This window comes from Notamacropus eugenii, chromosome 3, assembly GCF_028372415.1.
Source record: "Notamacropus eugenii isolate mMacEug1 chromosome 3, mMacEug1.pri_v2, whole genome shotgun sequence".
NCBI classification, from domain to species: domain Eukaryota; kingdom Metazoa; phylum Chordata; class Mammalia; order Diprotodontia; family Macropodidae; genus Notamacropus; species Notamacropus eugenii.
Genome location: NC_092874.1, coordinates 371,864,126 through 371,883,622, shown reverse-complemented (window position 1 = coordinate 371,883,622; position 19,497 = coordinate 371,864,126). Strand labels below are relative to the sequence as shown.

General features: G+C 35.0%; 1 protein-coding gene and 1 long non-coding RNA gene across 7 annotated transcripts in view; one reads left to right on the top strand and one right to left on the bottom strand.

The window, feature by feature from the left end:
* Window positions 1-19,497, bottom strand: part of LOC140496998 (uncharacterized) — a 58,468-nt gene that overhangs the window by 8,296 nt on the left and 30,675 nt on the right. For all 3 annotated transcript variants that reach the window (XR_011964494.1, XR_011964493.1, XR_011964495.1), the window contains one exon: window positions 8,830-8,887. This is a non-coding gene — a long non-coding RNA (uncharacterized lncRNA). The remainder of the gene's footprint in view (window positions 1-8,829; window positions 8,888-19,497) is intronic.
* Window positions 1-19,497, top strand: part of LOC140496993 (aldehyde dehydrogenase 1A1) — a 269,491-nt gene that overhangs the window by 244,098 nt on the left and 5,896 nt on the right. For all 4 annotated transcript variants that reach the window (XM_072597452.1, XM_072597450.1, XM_072597447.1 and 1 more), the window contains 7 exons: window positions 2,154-2,283; window positions 6,221-6,282; window positions 7,289-7,417; window positions 9,287-9,400; window positions 11,708-11,810; window positions 13,424-13,608; window positions 15,172-15,336. In XM_072597452.1, the coding sequence (XP_072453553.1) occupies window positions 2,154-2,283; window positions 6,221-6,282; window positions 7,289-7,417; window positions 9,287-9,400; window positions 11,708-11,810; window positions 13,424-13,608; window positions 15,172-15,336 (888 nt within the window). The remainder of the gene's footprint in view (window positions 1-2,153; window positions 2,284-6,220; window positions 6,283-7,288; window positions 7,418-9,286; window positions 9,401-11,707; window positions 11,811-13,423; window positions 13,609-15,171; window positions 15,337-19,497) is intronic.

Below are 19,497 nucleotides of genomic sequence, written 5' to 3'. Positions count from 1 at the left end.
CTTTTTTTGTATGTACTCCACCTTTAGCCAAGAGCCCATCACCTCCATATTTTAAGTCATGGTTGATAAAGATAGATAGATAGATAGATAGATAGATAGATAGATAGATAGATAGATAGATAGATAGATAGATAGATAGGAGGGAGGGACGGATGGCTGGATGAATGGATGGATAGATGGATAGATAAATAGATAGAGATATGTATCTATATGTACATATATATCCATTTAATGTAGTGTTCAGGAAAAAATCTTAACAAAATTTTACTTTCCTTTAAATAAATTTGTGATGTTATTAATTAAAATTATCTATATGTTATAGATAAAGATACTCAATGAGATTGTTAACCATCTAAAGTTTATAGCATGATCAGATTTTAATACTGGGAAGAATGTTAACCCCTAGCTTCCTTACCTTATAGATAAGATGACTAAAAGATGACTTGTCTATGTCCACCTTGACAAATCATTAGAGGAAGGATTCAGTGATGGCATCCTAACTAAATCTAGGATTATTTCTACACAGAGCTAATAAAAGTTGTGTTTTATCATATTTATATAACCAAAGCATCAGGTAATTATCAAACCTCTGGCAAATTCTCCTGTCCCTAGGTGACAAACTCTTCTGTCCCTAGAAGTAGTAAAGAAAAACAATAACTAAAATATATATACATATATATATATTTTATAATTTATACTGTGAATACATGTTTTGACACATCATTCATATGCACATTGCATCTCTTGGAATACGTTTAACATTTTAGGGATTTGGAGGGTGGCAGTAAATCAGTTAGGGAATATGACTCCCAAATATGAAATTCATCAAAGTCCTAGAAATTTGGAGCTGAAAGTTATCTTAGAAGACATGTAGCTTGATGCTCTCATTTATATATGAAGACAACTTTGTTATGAGCAAATCATGCTCAGAGAGCATTCACATTGAACCTTGCCTCTTCCCCTCAGGACAAAATAGGACTTGCATTTATTCAATTCAGCAGTAATTCATTTAACTTTTACTGCACATAGTAGTATGCAAGGTGTTGAAATTACAAATGTAAAATGAGATTTATTGCGCCAAAACAATAAGTGTCAGAAATGCTGTCTCCCTTGTCTACCAAGAAGTATTGGAAGGATCAAATGATATTAGATTAAAGGGAAAGAAAAGAATGTTCATTTATGGGACATCCTACTATGTACCAAATACTGTGCTAGGTGATGTTGCAAATATTATCTCATCTGACCTCCACAATAATCCTGTGAGGCAGGTGCTATTATTATCCCCATTTTACAGCTGAGGAAACTGAACAAGACAAGAGGTTAAATGACCTGCACAGGGTCACATAACTTAGCAGATGTATGATGCTAGGTTTCAACACAGGTCTACTTAATTCTAGACCCAGCAATCAATGCACTACACCACCAAATGACTCAAAATTGTTCAACTGAAATAACTGATATGAAAGAAGCTAATAAACTGAAAAGTGTTACATAAATATTATCAGAATTATTCACCCTTCCAGAATGATTCGCCACACAAAATGAACACAGCATTTTATGGAAAATAGCAAGACTAGCTAGCATTCAAGACACCCTCATTTTCAAAATTATAAGCCTTCAGAATATAAATTATTCATGCTATCAAGTGATCTCAGTGTATCAGGGATCCCACAGTGTGGTCCCACCCCAACCCTCACCACAGCCTTGTCTAATACTGCTTTGTTCAATGTATTATTTTAATCAGCAAAGAATAAAAGATTATCTGATGACCATTTTAGCAGTGGTATATTTCTCAGGACATGAGGTAAGCCCCAACTGATATATTTCCAGGAGTAATCACAAGAAAGATACATGATTACTTCAGTGGGAGGAGCTCCTGTTCTGCCAACTCCTAATATCTTATATAAGACAACTTATTTTGGAGAGAGGTCTCAAGGTGTTGCCATAAGAACATGGAGCTTAAGAGGCATTCCCAGGGTCACTCTACTAGTAGGTATTGGAAGAAACAGTGAAGCCCAGGTCTTCCTGACTCCAATCCTATCAACTACTCTTCCCTACTTCATCATACCAGATTGTTGCCTGAAATAGAATTAATCTAATACTTGCTTTCAATAGCATATGAAACTCAATTTGGGACCTGATCTTTTTTTCAGACAATGGAAGCACTGAATGCTGGAAAAATCTTTGCCAATGCCTATATGATGGATTTAGGGCTGTCTGTGACTACCATACGTTACTATGCAAGCTGGGCTGATAAGATTCAAGGTCGTACAATCCCAATTGGTAAGTAAATTCGAGAAGCAATTTTGAAAAATGCATATGAGCACTTGGTGCTAGAATTATTTTTAATATTTTCTACCACTCTTTCCTCCTTTATGCTAGCCTCTCTTTCTTTGCTTTTTAATCTCCTTGCCAAGGCCAAACCTTCTTTTTGCATATGAGATCCTATTCCCTCCCATCGTCTCTAGCACATTGCATTCCACATTCATCTCTCCTCTTTCTTGAATCTTTGCCTTTAAACAAGCTCAAGTTCTCCATATTCTTAGTACATTTTCACCACTCCCTACCATCCCCTCAAGTTATCACCCTTTTTCTCTCACCCTTTCTCAGTCAAACATCCTTGAAAACAAAAACGACAACTTTATATTAATTTCCTCCATTTCCTCTCACTCAACTGTTAGTGTTCTTAATGGTCAAATCTGATATTCTTTTCTCAATACTAATTCTTTTCAACCCATTTTCACATTGTTAACTGTTCTTTCCTCCTGGATACTCTCTCCTCTAAGGTTCTCTGACACTTCTCTCTCTTGCTTTGACTTCTAGCCATCTATTTCTCCTTTGTTAAAATGCAAATAGCATTTTATTTTTCCAAATACATGTAAAGAAAATTTTAAATATTCATTTTATAAGATTTTTGATTTCCAAATTTCCCTTCCCTCCTTCCTCCTGCCCTTCCCTCTCACATCAACAAGACTGAATGAAATCTGGTATGGTTTATTCATGTGCAATCATGTAAAACATACTTCTGTATTAGTGACTGTTTCTTCTCAGTCTCTGTGCTGATTTATCCATATCTTCTAACTGTGGGTGTCCCTTAAGGTTCTTTTTCATGCTTCTTCTCTTCTCTCTTTGTATTCCCTTTTTAGTAACTTCTTCAGTTTCTATGGGCTAAACTCTTGTTTCTAAACAAATAATTCTCCTTTTTAAGTATCATGTCACAATCTATCCCTTCAACATCAATTTCACGTCTTCAGTTACCTATTGAACATTTCAAACAGGATATTGTAGAGGTATCTTAAGGTCAAAATGTATAAAATTGAACTTATTATCTTTTTCACTAAACTAGACTTTTCCAAACATTTCTAGAATTCAATGCACCTTTATCCTTCCACTGCATCATATTTATTGTCTTGGACTCCTCACTCCACATACTCAATCTGTGTCCAATTCTTGCCATTTCTACTTTTATGACAACCACTCTATCCAACACTTTATCTCCACTCACACACATGTTGATTTGGTTGAGGTCAGGGTGGGGAACCTGAGGCCTTGATGCCACAAATGGTCTTCTAGGTCCTTTTGACTGAGTCTAAGTTTTACAGAACAAATCCTATTATTAAGAGGATTTGTTCTGTGAAGTTTGGATTCAATCAAAGGACCATACTTTAGGACTGAGAGGGCCATATGTGACCTTGAGTCCACAGATTCCCCACCCCTGGCTAGGACTATCATCTCCTCTTGATAAGATTATAAAAATGGCCTCCCAATTGGTCTACCTTTCTCAAGTATTTTCTCACTTCAGTCCACACTGTCCACTGCTGCTGAAATTATTTTCTTTAAGTACAAACCTGACCATGTAACTTCTCTATTCAACTGGTTCTGATGGCTTCCTGGATCATTAAGGATCAAATATAAACTCATCTATTTAATATTTGAAGACCTGGACCCAATCTACTTTTCCAGTTACATTGGATTTTACTCTCCTTCTTACACTGTATGTTGAAAATAAACTGGCCTTCTCTATTATTCAGACCTGACACTCCACACTCCTCTCCATGCTTTGGCAATGGCTTTCTCTCATTCTTGTAATACATTCCCTCCTTACCTTTTCCTCACAGAGTGCCTTTCTACTTCTAAAATGCAGTTCATGTCTCTGTAGAAAGCCTTTCCTAGGTTCCTCAATTTGTGCCCTTTCTTCCAAGGCATGTTTTATCGTATTGCTCTTTATTCATCTCTTTCATTATATATCATATAATAATTCTATATGTTTTCACTGAATACCTTTTTGTACGTACTTCTGTCCCTCACCTGAATGAAAACTTATCACAGGTAGAGAATGCTTCCTTCTTTGTACAATGCTTGACACAAAAGAATGCTTCAGAAAAATTTGTGATGATTTGTTGATTAACTATGAAAATTTCTATTGCAAAAGTTTGTTAATATTTATTAGATGCCTTTTAAAAATTCAGCAAAATTATGTTATTAAAAGGTGTAGAAATATTTTTTTTAAAAATAAGCACAATATGAAATCCACTAAAGTACAATAATTACTAAAAAGAGTAAAATTCAACACACACACACACATATACCTATGTATAGATCAGACATTTTAAAACTTATTTTTAATGTTATGTCTCATGTTGGGGGATTTCATTTTGTTTTTAATCTACAATAAGATTTTATGTTCATGTATCAAGTAGTAGTTAGCTGCCATACTTTCAATATTCCACTAACATAGAGGTACTGCCATCTGCCCCAGCCTTGCATTGTACTATTGATTTAAACTTTTGCTAAAAGCTGTTGACTCAGGAAAAGATAAAAATAAGTCTGTAGCCTTCAGTGGCAGATTGGAGATGAGAAAGGATGCTGGAGGAGTTTGTTTGTTTTTTTAATAAGCAATGCAGGTAATATTATGGAAAGACAGATATTTGTATAACAGGAATTGTCAGTGTAATTTAGCTCAGCTTAGAAGAAATTGAAATGACCCTTGTCTAAAAAATACTTACTAGATGAAGAAGAGGCAGAGTTTGAGCATGAAGGTTGTGAGATCAGCTGAGTGTTAGTGTAAACCCTACTTCTAGACAACAAATAAAGGAAACTTGTCCTCAAGACATGCTCTACTTCAAGCATACAGGACTGACTTCACTCTCCAGTTTAATAAGCCTGATAGTTGAAGATTTGATGGACATTAAGTTTCCCTGAGAATTTAAAATAACCCTTTCAACACTGAAACTATCTAAAAACCAATAAAGAAACCCAACCAAGGTGAACCACAGATGGTAGATGGGGATTGGGCAGCAGTGAAACATAGACTGGGATAAAAAGAGAGTAAGGAAATAGTGCTATACAGACATGGGACTTTGGGGATCTAGTTTCTATTTTGATAAAGTGCAAGAAGGAATAAAGTGTACAAATGGATGAATGAATGATGATTGAAAAACAGCAAACATTTGTTAAGCACCAACTATGTGTAAGGTCATTTCTTTGCTAAGTTCTTGGGAAATACAAATAGGAATTTTTTTTTAATTGGCAGGAAAGGCAAAATTGATTAGTAAGTAAGTAGAAAGAAATCAACTTCAAAATTAAAACAGAAGGCTTTGGGGAGGGAGAAAAGAGGAAAAGAAGATCAGGGAATATTTGTGGCTTTCTGTTTTTAGTATTTAAATTATTTAGGGCATGGACAGTATGCCTCATGCAAAGAAAATCAAGCATGAATATTTTCGGAATCCTGAATACTCTTTGCTGTTAAATCATCCATATACTATAACTCCAGGACGTCATTCTGATTTTCTCCCTACCTACCCACCACCTCTATATACATGCCATTCTCTTTTATTTTCCCATTGATTTACTGAAAATCTTTGCAAATATATTTCAAATATATATGTGAGGCTGTATTATACCACTTTCTGAGTCACTTCTAACGCCAATTTCTGTAGTTGTTCTGATATGACTTGGGTGCATAGTTTGAGTCACAATAAATACCATACCATATAATAAAGGTCACTTAAATTAAAAAAACCTCATATTTGTAGTAGTAAAATTTTAAGTGCCTTATTGATAAAAAGATGATACCATATACTATCATAACATGAAATATTATAAAAAACCTTTTTTCAACAATGAAAATATTTGTCTTTATTTCTACTGGTTATTTCAGAAGAATATTTTCTGATATGCCATATTTTGGAGTTTGTTCATTTATTTTGATTTATTTCAGATGGAAAGTTTTTTTCATATACAAGACATGAACCTGTTGGTGTTTGTGGCCAAATCCTTCCTGTAAGTTGTTTCCAAATATAAGATTTTGAAAACTCCTTTTGAAAACATATTTCTTAAAAAATTCCTTTCAGCAAGAGTCCATCCTTACTCATATTTCTTTTAAACTCAAAGGAATGCTATCTGAATATTAAAAGATTTGCCCTTTCCATTTTAGATAGATACGAATAAATAAATAATAAGATAAATCAATGAATTAATAAATAAATGTATATGAATATAATACCACATATATTTAACTTGATTCTATACCTCCAACAAACTAGATGATCTGCTGCATGGTTTCTACTATTTGAAACCCAATATAATAATTTGAAAACAAAAACAAGTGGCCAAGAGAACAAGAAATATTTCAGTCTTTAATCACTTACCGTCACACTGAGAATTTGGTTCCTACTCCATACAACATTGTTCTTTCGGCAGAAAAATTATTCATAAGGACACCAATTAAAAGGCCAGACTTGCCTTTCCTTCCCCACTGCTCACACAGCATTGTTTTTTTTTCTAAAAGTTCCTTTAAAATATACGTGAGTTATCACCAAACTTGTAGTTATTTAAAATCTATGAGAACACAAGCTGAGTTGGTACTATTATAATTATTACTGTTTAATGTTTGGAAAATGTTGAGTGTGTGGGAAACATAGTGACTGAAATTCAGTTCATTATGTTAATACTTCACAAATCCATGATTTCAACAGTGTTGGTTCTCCCTTCTTTGATGTTAATAATATTCTCTCAGTGAAGATATTATTCCAAAGTTGTTTGTTTGAGAGTTGGTAGTCACTCCTCTGATTAGTCTCTTCAAACACAAGCATGTTAGTCTTTAGATTAAATATAATTTATCATCTCCCTTAAAATCAAAAGGCTTTTAGATAGATACAATGTTCTAGAACTTCCATTCTGCTGCTCAGTTACCCCATGCTACCATGAGACATCAAGGTATGGGTCTAACGGAAAAATATGATTCAGTATTAATGAAAAAATCAATGTTTATCTTATTTCTTTATAGTGGAATTTCCCTTTGGCTGCAGTAGTTATAAAACTTGGACCTGCCCTTTGCTGTGGAAATACTGTGGTTGTCAAACCAGCAGAACAGACCCCACTCACTACTCTTTATCTAGCATCATTAGTTAAGGAGGTAAGTTGGCTAAGTCATAATGTCCTCTCTAACAAGTTACTATGTGAAAAACTGGAGTATTACTCTCACTAAGAAGCATTCTAGTGATCCAAATTAATTGCTTTGCCTTACATGAAACCATTACATCACTTCACCTCATTGCAAATTGGGCTGGCCATTGTGAGGAAATATTAAATTCCTTGACACTGACTTCAGGAAATTCACATAAATGTATCCCACTATGGAAAGACTTACACAAAATGATGTAGCAGGTGAGAAGAAGCAAGCAAATATTGTACAAAGTAACAGCAATATTGTCTTAAGAACAACTTGGAGTGACTACATCATTTTGACTATTATAAAAACACAAATTAAAAATAAGGGAGATATGAAAAAAGAGGCTATTTACATCCAGAGAAAGAACTGATAAAGAAATGTATTGAATAACTTTACATATACATATGTGTTGTGTCTAATGGTGGCCATTTCTAGATTGGGGGAAGAGAAGAAAAAGGAAAAAAATAAATTTACCAGATAATTTTGTTGTATGCCTGGAGACAATGGCAAGTTGAACATGAGAGATTTGCATCTTGATGTGCAATCAATTTTTTTATTGTACTATGTTATGGAAATGCATGTTTTGCTCCATGAATTGAAAATAAAATAAATTTGTCATGTAAACATAGACACACACACATATGTGTGTGTGTATGTGTGTGTGTATCCCAGCTTTAAGAGGAGTCAGAAACAAAGTTGTCTATGCCTAAATGTCTCAGAAATACATCTCAGTTCCTTAGGTTGTTTATTTTTCTGTATAAAAAATTTAGACAGCATCATATTTAGGTTACCAATACACTCTTCTGTTTGTTTAGGTTGCATGTGGTTTTAAATAATCTTCAATGATTACTACCCTCCCCACACACGGACCCTATTTTGTTATTCTTCAAACTGTCAAGAATATGATTTTCTCAGTGTGCCAGCTCTCTCCACTGGCACAGATCATGCCCACAACCCAAATTACTTGAAAGTCTTGAGAGTTGCTTCAGCTGAAAAATATGATACTCTGTAACCAACAAGGCCCAAACTTAGGCTGATTTTGGGACAGAGGTACAGACTTTATCACTCATCTGGTTTCAGAACCTTCATAGCTCAGCAAGAACTTCTAGAGCTTGTACTTTGAGCCAGATAATAAAACTCAGGTCTCCTCTAACATCTTACTCTTAATGCACCATAACAGTGTGACATACTTAAGGATGGGAATGTTCTTTTCTTCCAAGAACTCTAAGAGCTGAATCTATCTCTTCAATGGTCCTTCTTAATGTGTAATCAAAAAGGTTTATGGGAATTAAATGGTACATCATGATGAGACCTTAGAACCAAGAGGAGCAATAGATACAGAGATGGATCAATAAACAGCAGAAATATGTACCTACCATTCATGACTCCTTTTTCTTTCTAACATGGTTACTTCCATCTTCAATCTATCCCTTCCTGGAAAAGGAAAGTGAACAAAAACAAAATATTTCATCATGAATGCCTTTCAAAACATACCAAAAATTTCTGTCATAAAGAATGAATGAATGAAATCATGCTTAGATAAAGAGTGATTTTTCCCCTTCTGTTCCTCTTCTTCTGCCTCATGGAATATAAATTACCAGACACTGCTATCATCCTGAGGTCCATGTGAATGTTCTTTTTGAAAGGTTTTTCACTCTTCAAGGATAAAATGATGAAAATGAATAGATGGGGATTTCCTGTTTGGTATACTTACCTCCTATAATTAGATTCTAAACTTCCTGATAGTGATGATAATAAATAAGGTGTTTTTCTATCTGTTCTAGTTTTATATTATTTTTCACTGGTATTAATTTGTGGCTCTCCCTCCTTTAGGCAGGATTTCCTCCAGGAGTAGTAAATATCGTGCCTGGTTATGGACCCACAGCTGGAGCAGCCATTTCTTCTCACATGGATGTAGATAAAGTATCCTTCACAGGGTCTACAGAGGTAAGACAAGTTAAATATTAAGGTATTCCCAATGGTTAGCTTATGTAGCCATTTGGGGATCAAATTTCACCTAAATTACATGATTATTTATTGTCTTCAAACTTGGTTTAGAGGGAAGAAATTTAAAGAGAGAACAGTCTTCAATTCAATAGGTATTCATTAAGTACCTTCTCTTTGCAAGGAACTGCGCTAGATGTGAGAGAATGTAAGACTCTTGAAGGCAAGAGTTCTCTCTGCTTTGCTTTTGTATAGTATCCAGCAGAAACATTAGCAGATAGTAAACATTTAATAAATTCTGCTAGATTGATTGATGGAGTCACTGTTATTTCCCCTCCTAACACCTATCAGGCTGTTCTTCCTTATTGTGTTTGTCATAGATACAAAAGCATCAGAATAAACTTGACTTCTAGGAGCACACACCAACTGACCAGGTGAAACAGACCACGATGGGTCACACTGATGAGTCACAAGTGGATATGTAAGAACTGACTGTGATGAAAGCAAGGCAAGATCATGGTCATCAACTAGGGTTGACACAAGCGATTATAATGTAATGGTGGAAACTGATAGAAACCCAAACCAAACCTTGCAAGTTTTAAATGACCACTGTCTGTTTGGTGTATTACTTCATAGGATTAGTGTTGAATCCTATGCCAGGGTTCATAAGGTCTTAAATGCCCATGGTGCTTTAGAGATTACAAAGCATCTTCTTCATCAGCCCTTTGAAGAATCACACAGGCCTTGAAGTCAGAAATTTTAGATGCACATACAGGTTTTGTCATTAAGTAACTATACATATTCAGCCCCTCTGTGCCTCAGTCTTCTCTGTATAATAAAAGGGTTGGACTAAATAAACTTCAAAGTGCCTTGCAATTGTAATAGTTTGTGAGTTGGGTAGGAAAGACTGAGGGAGATGAGAGGAAGAGGGAAAGATACATACATAAGTGAAAATGTTAAGAAAAAGAGATTGCAAGTATATGCTATTCCCATCTACATCTACTACAGTAAAGCATCCATCTTAACAATTTGTAAGTAAAAATAGCCATTAAGATAGGCTCCACATAAGGGTAAATCTGAACACAGATGAATTAAAACACTGTGCTTGTTTTAATGTAACTAATGAAAACCACAGGGCAATTCAAATATTACGATGTAATTTATGGCAGCAGTCAACAGGTTACATGCTTTCAGTTATCCATTATTCTATTGGAATTGCTGGTTCCTTGATTAGTAAAATTTATAATCCTCCCATGCCTTCTCATTCTAGATAATTCTTGTCCATTTTTCCCATAGAGGATGGGCAAAACAAAATGAAGAACTTTCATTTTTAATTTTAACGTCTTCTGGGTACACCAAGTGGACATTCCAGCTATCATCTCTTATTCTTGTCACCTAACCACATCCTTTTCTGGTCATACATGAACTCAGTTAAATCTTTCATACTTCCTAGAGATCATTGTTGATCATGTCCTACATTCCACTTACATATGCCTCATGTCTTTCTACTGTCCTTTGTATTATTTGCAATTACAATTCTTCTGAGAACATTGATAATCAACAGATTATTTCAAGAGTAAGATATTTGAGAAATCAGGCTGCCATCCAGCCTGATTTCTTCCTCCTATTCAATTCTACATCTAAGTCGTCCATCTACAGTGATGGCTAAAGTTATATATGTGGTCAGACTAATTTGACAGGCTATTCATCCAACTGTGACATAATCTGGGCATCATACATTTTTCATCCACTTTGGTTTTCCAGTATTATGGATGATAATCATAAAAAGTAAAAACTAGGACTTCATAAGCATTCATTCTATTTTTTCCAGTTAATTGAATTGAAATATTACTAAAATACAGTATTATGGCACCAACTGGTATTTTAAGAGCTCTCTGTGTTCGTATACTAAAGTTAAGTTTGGAAAACAACTTACTAAACATTGGTTATTATAGTAGAAACTGATTTGGAGGAATTGTTGTAAAGCAAGATAAAATACAGAGATACCTGAATGCAAGCAAAAGGCATCTCCAAATGATTCCTTCCAATTTTTCTCCCTGCCAGTATATTACTGAAAAGGAGATTGAGATGGTGAACATAATGAATAAATGAGAACATAGAATCATACAACATTCAAATTGGAAAGGATACTGGAAATCATTTCATCCAGTGTCCTGTCTGGGCAAATACAAAGACAAACAGTATAAATGAGGGAACATCAGGTCTTAGAAACCCAAGAGCTATGGATAAAAGTCAACCAACTTTCCCAGTAAAGCTGGAAACCAACTTCTTCCTTATGGTCTCTTTCAGGTCGGTCTGCTAATCAAACAGGCTGCTGGGAAAAGCAACCTGAAGAGAGTTACACTGGAACTGGGAGGAAAGAGCCCTTGCATTGTGTTTGCTGATGCTGACTGTTAGTATATTTAATGCTTTTTTCTCTGACTTTTACTATGTCTCAGAGCAATGTTTGACCAGTATTCTGCAAGGTGCTAAATGATTTTTAACTAAATTCCTGGGATGAGACTTTTTTAAATCAACAATTACACTCCTAAGCCCTTGCTGTCTGCAAAGCTCTTTTGAGGTTCTAGAGACACAAAAGACAAAAAACCAAAGCAGTTGCTCCCTTCCGGGGGCTTACATTTTACTTGACTTTGTATTAGAATGAAATAAACAAACAGAAACTCCGCTGTCATTACTTTTGAAAGAAAATCAACAAGCTAAAAAGCCTTGAATTACGCTTCACTGTTTTTAGACATTATCATACCAGCAGAAGGGCTAAGCTCAGGTGTAAAGGACGCATGGCCCCTTGATGTGTTACTGTGCCATCTACTTCCTAATATTTTAACTGCATTAATTCTTAGATGATACTGTCCTGGCACTTGCTGCACCAAGCTAAGATATATTAGCTTTTAAAAGCCTGTCCCCCCAAGAAGTTAGTTTAGAAGGATTTTAAGGTGAGAAAATTCCATCAAGTTAAAAGAAGTTGAGTACTTGGGTTGTTATAATTAAGGTGATAACAAAAACAACAATAAAACCTCATATACAAACATATATGTTTGTGTGTGTGTCTGTGTGTGTGTGTGTGTGTAGCTTGAAAAAATGATTTACATAGAGTGTCTCATTTGATTGTGAACAAAATCAAAACAATGGAAAGTAGGTGCCATTAATATTCTCATTTTACAATTGAGTTTAAGTAACCCGCCCAGGATCACATAACTAGTAAATGTCAGAGGCTTGATCTAAACTCAGTTTTTCCTGATTCTAGATTCTATCACTCTAATATTTTGTGGCCTCTAACTTATCAAAAAGTGATATGGAAAGTCTCTTAAACTGAATACTAAATAAATTAAATTGTCCTTTCAGCCAAGAAATAAGTTCAACTTTGCAGCATGCAAACTTTAAAAAAAATTATACATAACTCCAAAGTTAAGCTTCTGGTAAATTAGTATGTTAAAAAGACTATATTGTCTTCTAATAGAAACTTCGCCATAAAGCAATCACATAACTTTCAAATGTCCGTGTAACTATCTCAACAACGTATAAGATATGGTTTTTTTCTTTGTTTTTATTTGACAGATATTGCCTCATTTTTTGAGACATTTTGAAAGATTCTTTTTTGGAGAACAAGATTCAAAGACTGAAAGAAAGACAAAAGGAAACTTTAGCTTTCATCCCAGTAGGCCCTTTTACCATAGCCAGAGAGGAATTACTCAAGTCCCTTCAAAGTAATGCTTTGATGCAACTAAGCACAAGAGACTTGTACAATCATTTCAAGTTTTCCCCACCATCCAGTTTTAAGGTAGGAATATTCCATCCAGAAATATGAAGTGACAGTGAGGTCCAAAAAGAGCCATAGAACAAATGCTGTATATTTTAAGGGTTAAAAGGCATTCCTCTCCTCTTGGTAAAAAAAAAAAAAAAAAAGAATGTGTGTGTGTGTGTGTGTGTGTGTGTGTGGAATAATTTTTGGAAATGTGTTCTTTTTGACTTTGTATAACCTGTGTGTTGGTGATGTTTCCTTTCCAGTGGATACTGCTGTGGAATTAGCACACCATGGTGTGTTCTTCCACCAGGGCCAATGCTGCATCGCCGCATCGAGGCTTTTTGTGGAAGAGTCCATTTACGATGAGTTTGTTCGGAGGAGTGTAGAGCGTGCCCAGAAATACACGCTGGGGAATCCTATGAACCCAGGAGTACAGCAAGGCCCTCAGGTTGGTAAATAAGGGAACGCACAGGACAGGAAATACATCAATAGAGAGAAGGTAGTTTGTCTCTGTTTCCTTTCTCTGGATCCAGAATGAAATGAGGACCATTGCTTCTTTTTCTGGGCCAGACTGGAACAGATTGAAAAGATTATCACAGTCAGGATTTCCGAACTTGGGCCAGGGAACAGAACTTCCTCAGATTAGAATAAGGAAGACCTGAATTGAAATCTCCCCCCAGACACTAAACTATCAGACCAGGGGCAATGCTCCAGACTGCCTCTTCATCTGTGAAATGGGAATAATAATTACACCTACATCAGAGAAGTTCAAATGAGAAAACATATGAATAGCACTAGGCAAACCTAAAAGTGCTCTATAAAAGTTATTATTACTTGCGTCCTGCCGGCAGAGTTTGAACAGGGGGTCCTCTGTAAGGGGACAGGAGAGCATGTGGGAATAGAAGTGACCACTCAGACACCAAACTCTTCAAGGTATACATATCCCGGACTGGCTCGGGAGCAAGCGACTGCCCCGAACCCCTTCAGGAGTCAACTTTTACTTAGAGATTGACGTCATGGTTACATCCCAAGAAAAGGAGAAGCAAACCTACATTTCCTGGGAGAGCACACAGAATACAAAACAACGTATAACTTTTACAACCCTTACAATATTTACCTTTTATGACCCATTGTCCTGGCTTCATGATATAGAATTTCATACAATTTTCTTAGGGAATAATCTGCCCAGCTGGGTTCCCAAGGAAGCATGCTTAACCTCACAGTCATGTCCCTGCTGTTGCAGGAAACATATGCTTCATATACAATTTTTGCTGTTTATGAGGCTTGTGAAATCAAGCTGCAGTAGCATGGAGTCCCGTAATTACTAATCATTATTTATTTAATAATAAATGCCCTCAGCCCTATTCTCTTCCTCTGTATTTAGGGAGTAAATTGTCATAAAGATATTCTCACATCCCCTCTTGCCTGGTGCAGAAAAGAGGAGTCTTGCCACGCAGTGTCCTTCAAATGAAGGTCAGACTAATTTCTTTAACCAAAATGGGCATTTTATATACTTTTCCACTAATTCACTGGGGATGTGAGACCTAGATGTGAATGGAACACAGTGAAGGTTTATGCTTCAAATATAAAATTCAAACTTTCCCTATGCTAAACGGCTTCCCTGAATGCAAGTCAAAACCATTCTCTCCTTTCTCCACAACCTTTACCTATTTCCTCTTTCCTCACAAACTCTACTCCACCGAGTTTCTCTCATTCCACAGCCCACCCTACAGCTGTCCTTTCCTCTTCCCTAACTTTTATCCATTCCCATGATGTATTAGATTAATCTTAATTTACACTTTGTGTAATACCTTGTAATACTTTACAGAGATAGATTTTTTTTCTTTAAAAAAAGCTAACTTTCAGGCTAAGAAGGCTATTTAGATATATTTTCAACATTTAACCATTTTCTTCTTTTTCTTAATCACAAGTTCAAAGAATCATTGTCACGCTAAGTTTATTTTTTCTTTCTGTTATCCTTCCTACCCCTGCCCCTCACATGTTCATGTAGATTGATAAAGATCAGTACAATAAAATACTTGACCTCATTGAGAGTGGGAAGAAGGAAGGAGCCAAATTGGAATGTGGAGGAGGACCATGGGGAGACAAAGGTTTCTTCATCCAGCCCACAGTTTTCTCCAATGTTACTGATGAGATGCGCATTGCCAAAGAAGAGGTAAAGGACTTGATTCTAGTCTGTTCCTTCAGTTACTTTCTTTATTGGTACACACTTGTATACAAAGTCCATTTTCAAGACATGACTAGATGAATAATTTTCCCTGTTAGATATGAAACTCCCCCTTTATTTCACCTTAATTGATTTGTCTTGTTCATTGATAGAACTTTAGCTGCTACCATCTAGGCTAGGGAACACTGAGCACTCAAAAACTAGCTGGCAATAATTATTATTTATCATATGGCAATTCCAAACTATGTTATATCCAAGTAATGGGAAGAGAAAATATTTCTACATACTTAAAAACCTAGAAATCATAAATGTGCCATATTAATATTTTCCCCTTTATCTGTTTTTACTATTTTTCCCTTTTTTATGAAGATGAGGAATCTTCATAACATCTGCCCTTGTGCAGGTCATTATTGGCTTGACTTCAGTTTATAAAATATAACTGAAGTCACTGAGCCTATTTAAGAATAATAGATCAAGAGACCAAGGGATATCACCTGATCCAAGACACTGCATTCCATGCTTGGGGATACCTAAGCCACCCAGAATGAATTGTTCGTTTATTGTTGCAACTTCTGGAAAAATGAAGATTTCAAAATAGTTTTGTGACCCTGACTTTCAAGAGGTTTTCCCTTCAGTCCAACTCAAGTTTCTGCTTCCCTTTCCATTTAATGTCCTCATTCTATCTAATATTTCCTATAATGATAATGATGATAATAATTGCTAACATTTTAACAGCATTCTAAGGATTACAGAATGCGATAAAAATGTCAAAAACATGCTAGTTTCATTTTCCTCACAAGATAAAAATCTTGGAATTACTCCTTGGTTTCCTTTTTTTTTTACATCAGGAATATGCCTTTTATTTCTCATTTTTCCAACAAACCTATTTGTTTCATCTTGTTAATAGTTGGATGATACTGTTAGGAGCTTAAGGTCATAAAAGTAGAGCTGTAAGAGAACTCAGAAGACTTTACAACCCCTTCATTTTCCAGATGAAAAACTGAGACCTTCAGAGTAAACCATACAAGATCACACAAATAGTCAGCATTCAAAGGGGATGTGAACCAATATTCTTTGACTCCAAAGCCAATGAATGCTACTTCCACTGAACTACTCCAACCCCTCACCAATTTTTATATACGGCAAAGATCAAAAATAAAAGCTGCCATATTTGAATGCAAAAATGTCATTACAAGCCAAAGTATTGCTCTTCAGCCCTAGAATAGAGTACTAATAGTAGTGTCTTTCAAGGGTATGGTAGAGGCAGTTCCACTTGAGAACTAATTCTTAAATATTCATCATGCGCATTTACATTTTAAAAACATCAAACCTAAGGAATCATGGTTTGATTTGGTTTTTTGTTGCCTGAGTAGACTTAGGAAAGTGATGAATGAAAAGTTAATAATGCAGATCAAACTTAACTTGAGTTCCTACTTTTGAACCACTAGTTGTAAGCGTTTCCCAGCATACCCATGAGTACTGTCATTATTTGTTGTTGTTGTTCAGTCATTTCCAATAATTCACAAACACATTTGGGTTTGGTTTTTTGTTTTTTGTTTTTTGTTTTTTTTTTGGCAACGATACTTAAGTGTTTTGCCATTTCCTTCTCCAGTGCATTTTACAGAAGGGGTAAAGCAGAGTTAAGTGCCTTTCACAATGCTATTTTCCTAAAGCCTATTTAACTTTTTCACAGAGTACTAGAATCTCTGATCTCATTGTCCTTACACACACACAGATATAATGGTGTTATGGATAAGTGTGAGTCTCCTGGTTGGAAAGACCTAGTTTTATTTATTTGTTTAAAAAATAAATTTATTTATTTTTAGCTTTCAACATGCACTTTCATAAATTTTAAATATTCTCCACCTCCCTGCCTTCTCCTCTCCCCAAGATCACATGGATTCTGATATAGTCTCTCTCTATATATTGTTATTGACCAAATTTTCCACATTAGTCATGTTGTATAGAAGAATTAGTATGAATAAGGGGAACCATGAGAAAGAAAAAAAACAAAACAAAATGAAAAAGAGAGCCAATAGCATCCCTCTACCTGACCTCAGACTCCATTCACTGGATGTGGATGACATTTCCCATCATCTGAGAAAAGCTAAGTCCATCAAAGTCAGTCATCATACAATGTGGCTGTTACTGTGTACAGTGCTCTCTTCTGGTTCTGCTCACTTCACTCAGCATCAGTTAATGTAAGACTTTCCAAGTTTCTCTGAAGTCTACCTGCTCATCATTTCTTATAGCACAATAGAATTCCATGACATTCATATATCACAACTTGTTCAGCAGCCACCACAAAAAAAGAGCTGTTATAAATATTTTTGTATATGTGGGTCCTTTTCTTATTTGTATGATCTCTTTAAGATATAGACCTAGTAGTGGTATTGCTGGGTCAAAGAGTATGCACATTTTTGTAGCCCTTTGGTTATACGTCCAAATTGATTCTCAGAATGGTTGGATCAGTTCACAACTCCAAAAACAATGCATTAGTATTCCAATCTTTCCACATCTTCTGTAAATTTGCAATTTTCCTATTTTCTCATGTAAGCTAATATGATAGGTATGATGTGGTATCTCAGAGTTGTTTTAATTTGTATTTCTCTAATCAATAGTGATTTAGAGCATTTTCTGAGGAGTTATTTGAGCATTTTACTACCTCTTCTGTTAATCTGAGCAATTTATATTTTTGTAAATATTGATCAATTTTGGTAAAACTGTAAAATTTACTGACATAAAATGGGGCAAGACAGTTTCTAATTACTGTTTTAATGTCTGCTTCATTGCTGGTGAATTCATGCTTTTTCTTTTCAATACTAGTAATTTGATTTTCTTCTTTCTTTTTAATCAAACTGACCAAAGGTTTGTCTATTTTACTGTTTTTTTTTTCATAAAAGCAGTTCTAAGTTTTGGTTATTTGTTCAATCACTTCCTTAATTTCAATTTTACTAATCTCTCCTTTGGTTTTTAGTAATTCTAATTTGGTATTTAATTGAAGACTTTTAATTTATTCTTTTTCTAGATTTTTTATTTGCATGCACAATTCATTGATCTCTTCTCTCTCTATTTTATTCATGTATTTACTCAAGGATGCATATTCATATATGCTTTATTCATGAATGCTTATTCAGAGATATAAAACTTCACCTAAGAACTGCTTTTGCTGTATTCCATAAGTTTTGGTATGTTGTCTTATTACTGTTATTCTCTTGGATGAAGTTATTGATTATTTCTGTGATTTGATGTTTGAGCCACTTATTCTTTAGGATTAGATTATTTAGTTTCCAATTAATTTTTAGTCTATCTTTCCATGGCCATTTATTGCATATTTATAATTTTTATTGCATATAATGTTCATTGCATCATGATCTGAAAAGGATGCATTTAATATTTCTCCATTGGGTAGTGAAATTTTTATGTCCTAGTACAGGGTCAGTTTTTGTGTAGGTTCCATGTACTACTTAGAAAAAGGCATATTCCTTTCTATCCTCTTTCAATTTTCCCCAGAGGTCTACCATATCTCACTTTTCAAAAATTCTGTCTTCCTCTTTAACTTTTTTCTTGTTTGTTTGGTCATCAGATTCATCAAGTTCTGAGAGGGGGACGTTCCATGCTAGTATAATTTTGCTGGTATTTCTTCCTGTAATGCCCTTAATTTCTCCTCTAAGAATTTGGATTTGATTTGGTTTGACTGATTCCTGATGTTTCATAAAGTCATTAACTTCCACTTGCCCAATTCTAATTTGTAGTGAATTGTTTTCTTCAGTTGGCTTCTGTATCCCCTTTTCCATCTGGCCAATTCTACTTTTTAAGGAGGTGTTTTTTCAATGTATGTTTTTCCACTTTGTCAACTGCATTTTTAAAGAAACTGTTCGATTTTTCTTCTACCTATCTAATTTGATTTTTCAAATTCTTCTTGAGCTTTTCCAAGAAGGCTATTTGGACTTGAGAATAGCTCATATTCCCCTTTGAGGCTTCATATGTGGGTATGGAGACAATGCTATACTCTTCTGAATTTTTGTTTTCATCTTCCCAGTCCCCATAATAAGAATCTATGGTCTTTGCTTTTCTACATTACTTCTTGCTCATTGTTTTTGCCTTTTTCCTCTGTTTTGAAGTTGATCTCTGCTTCTGGGGCATAGG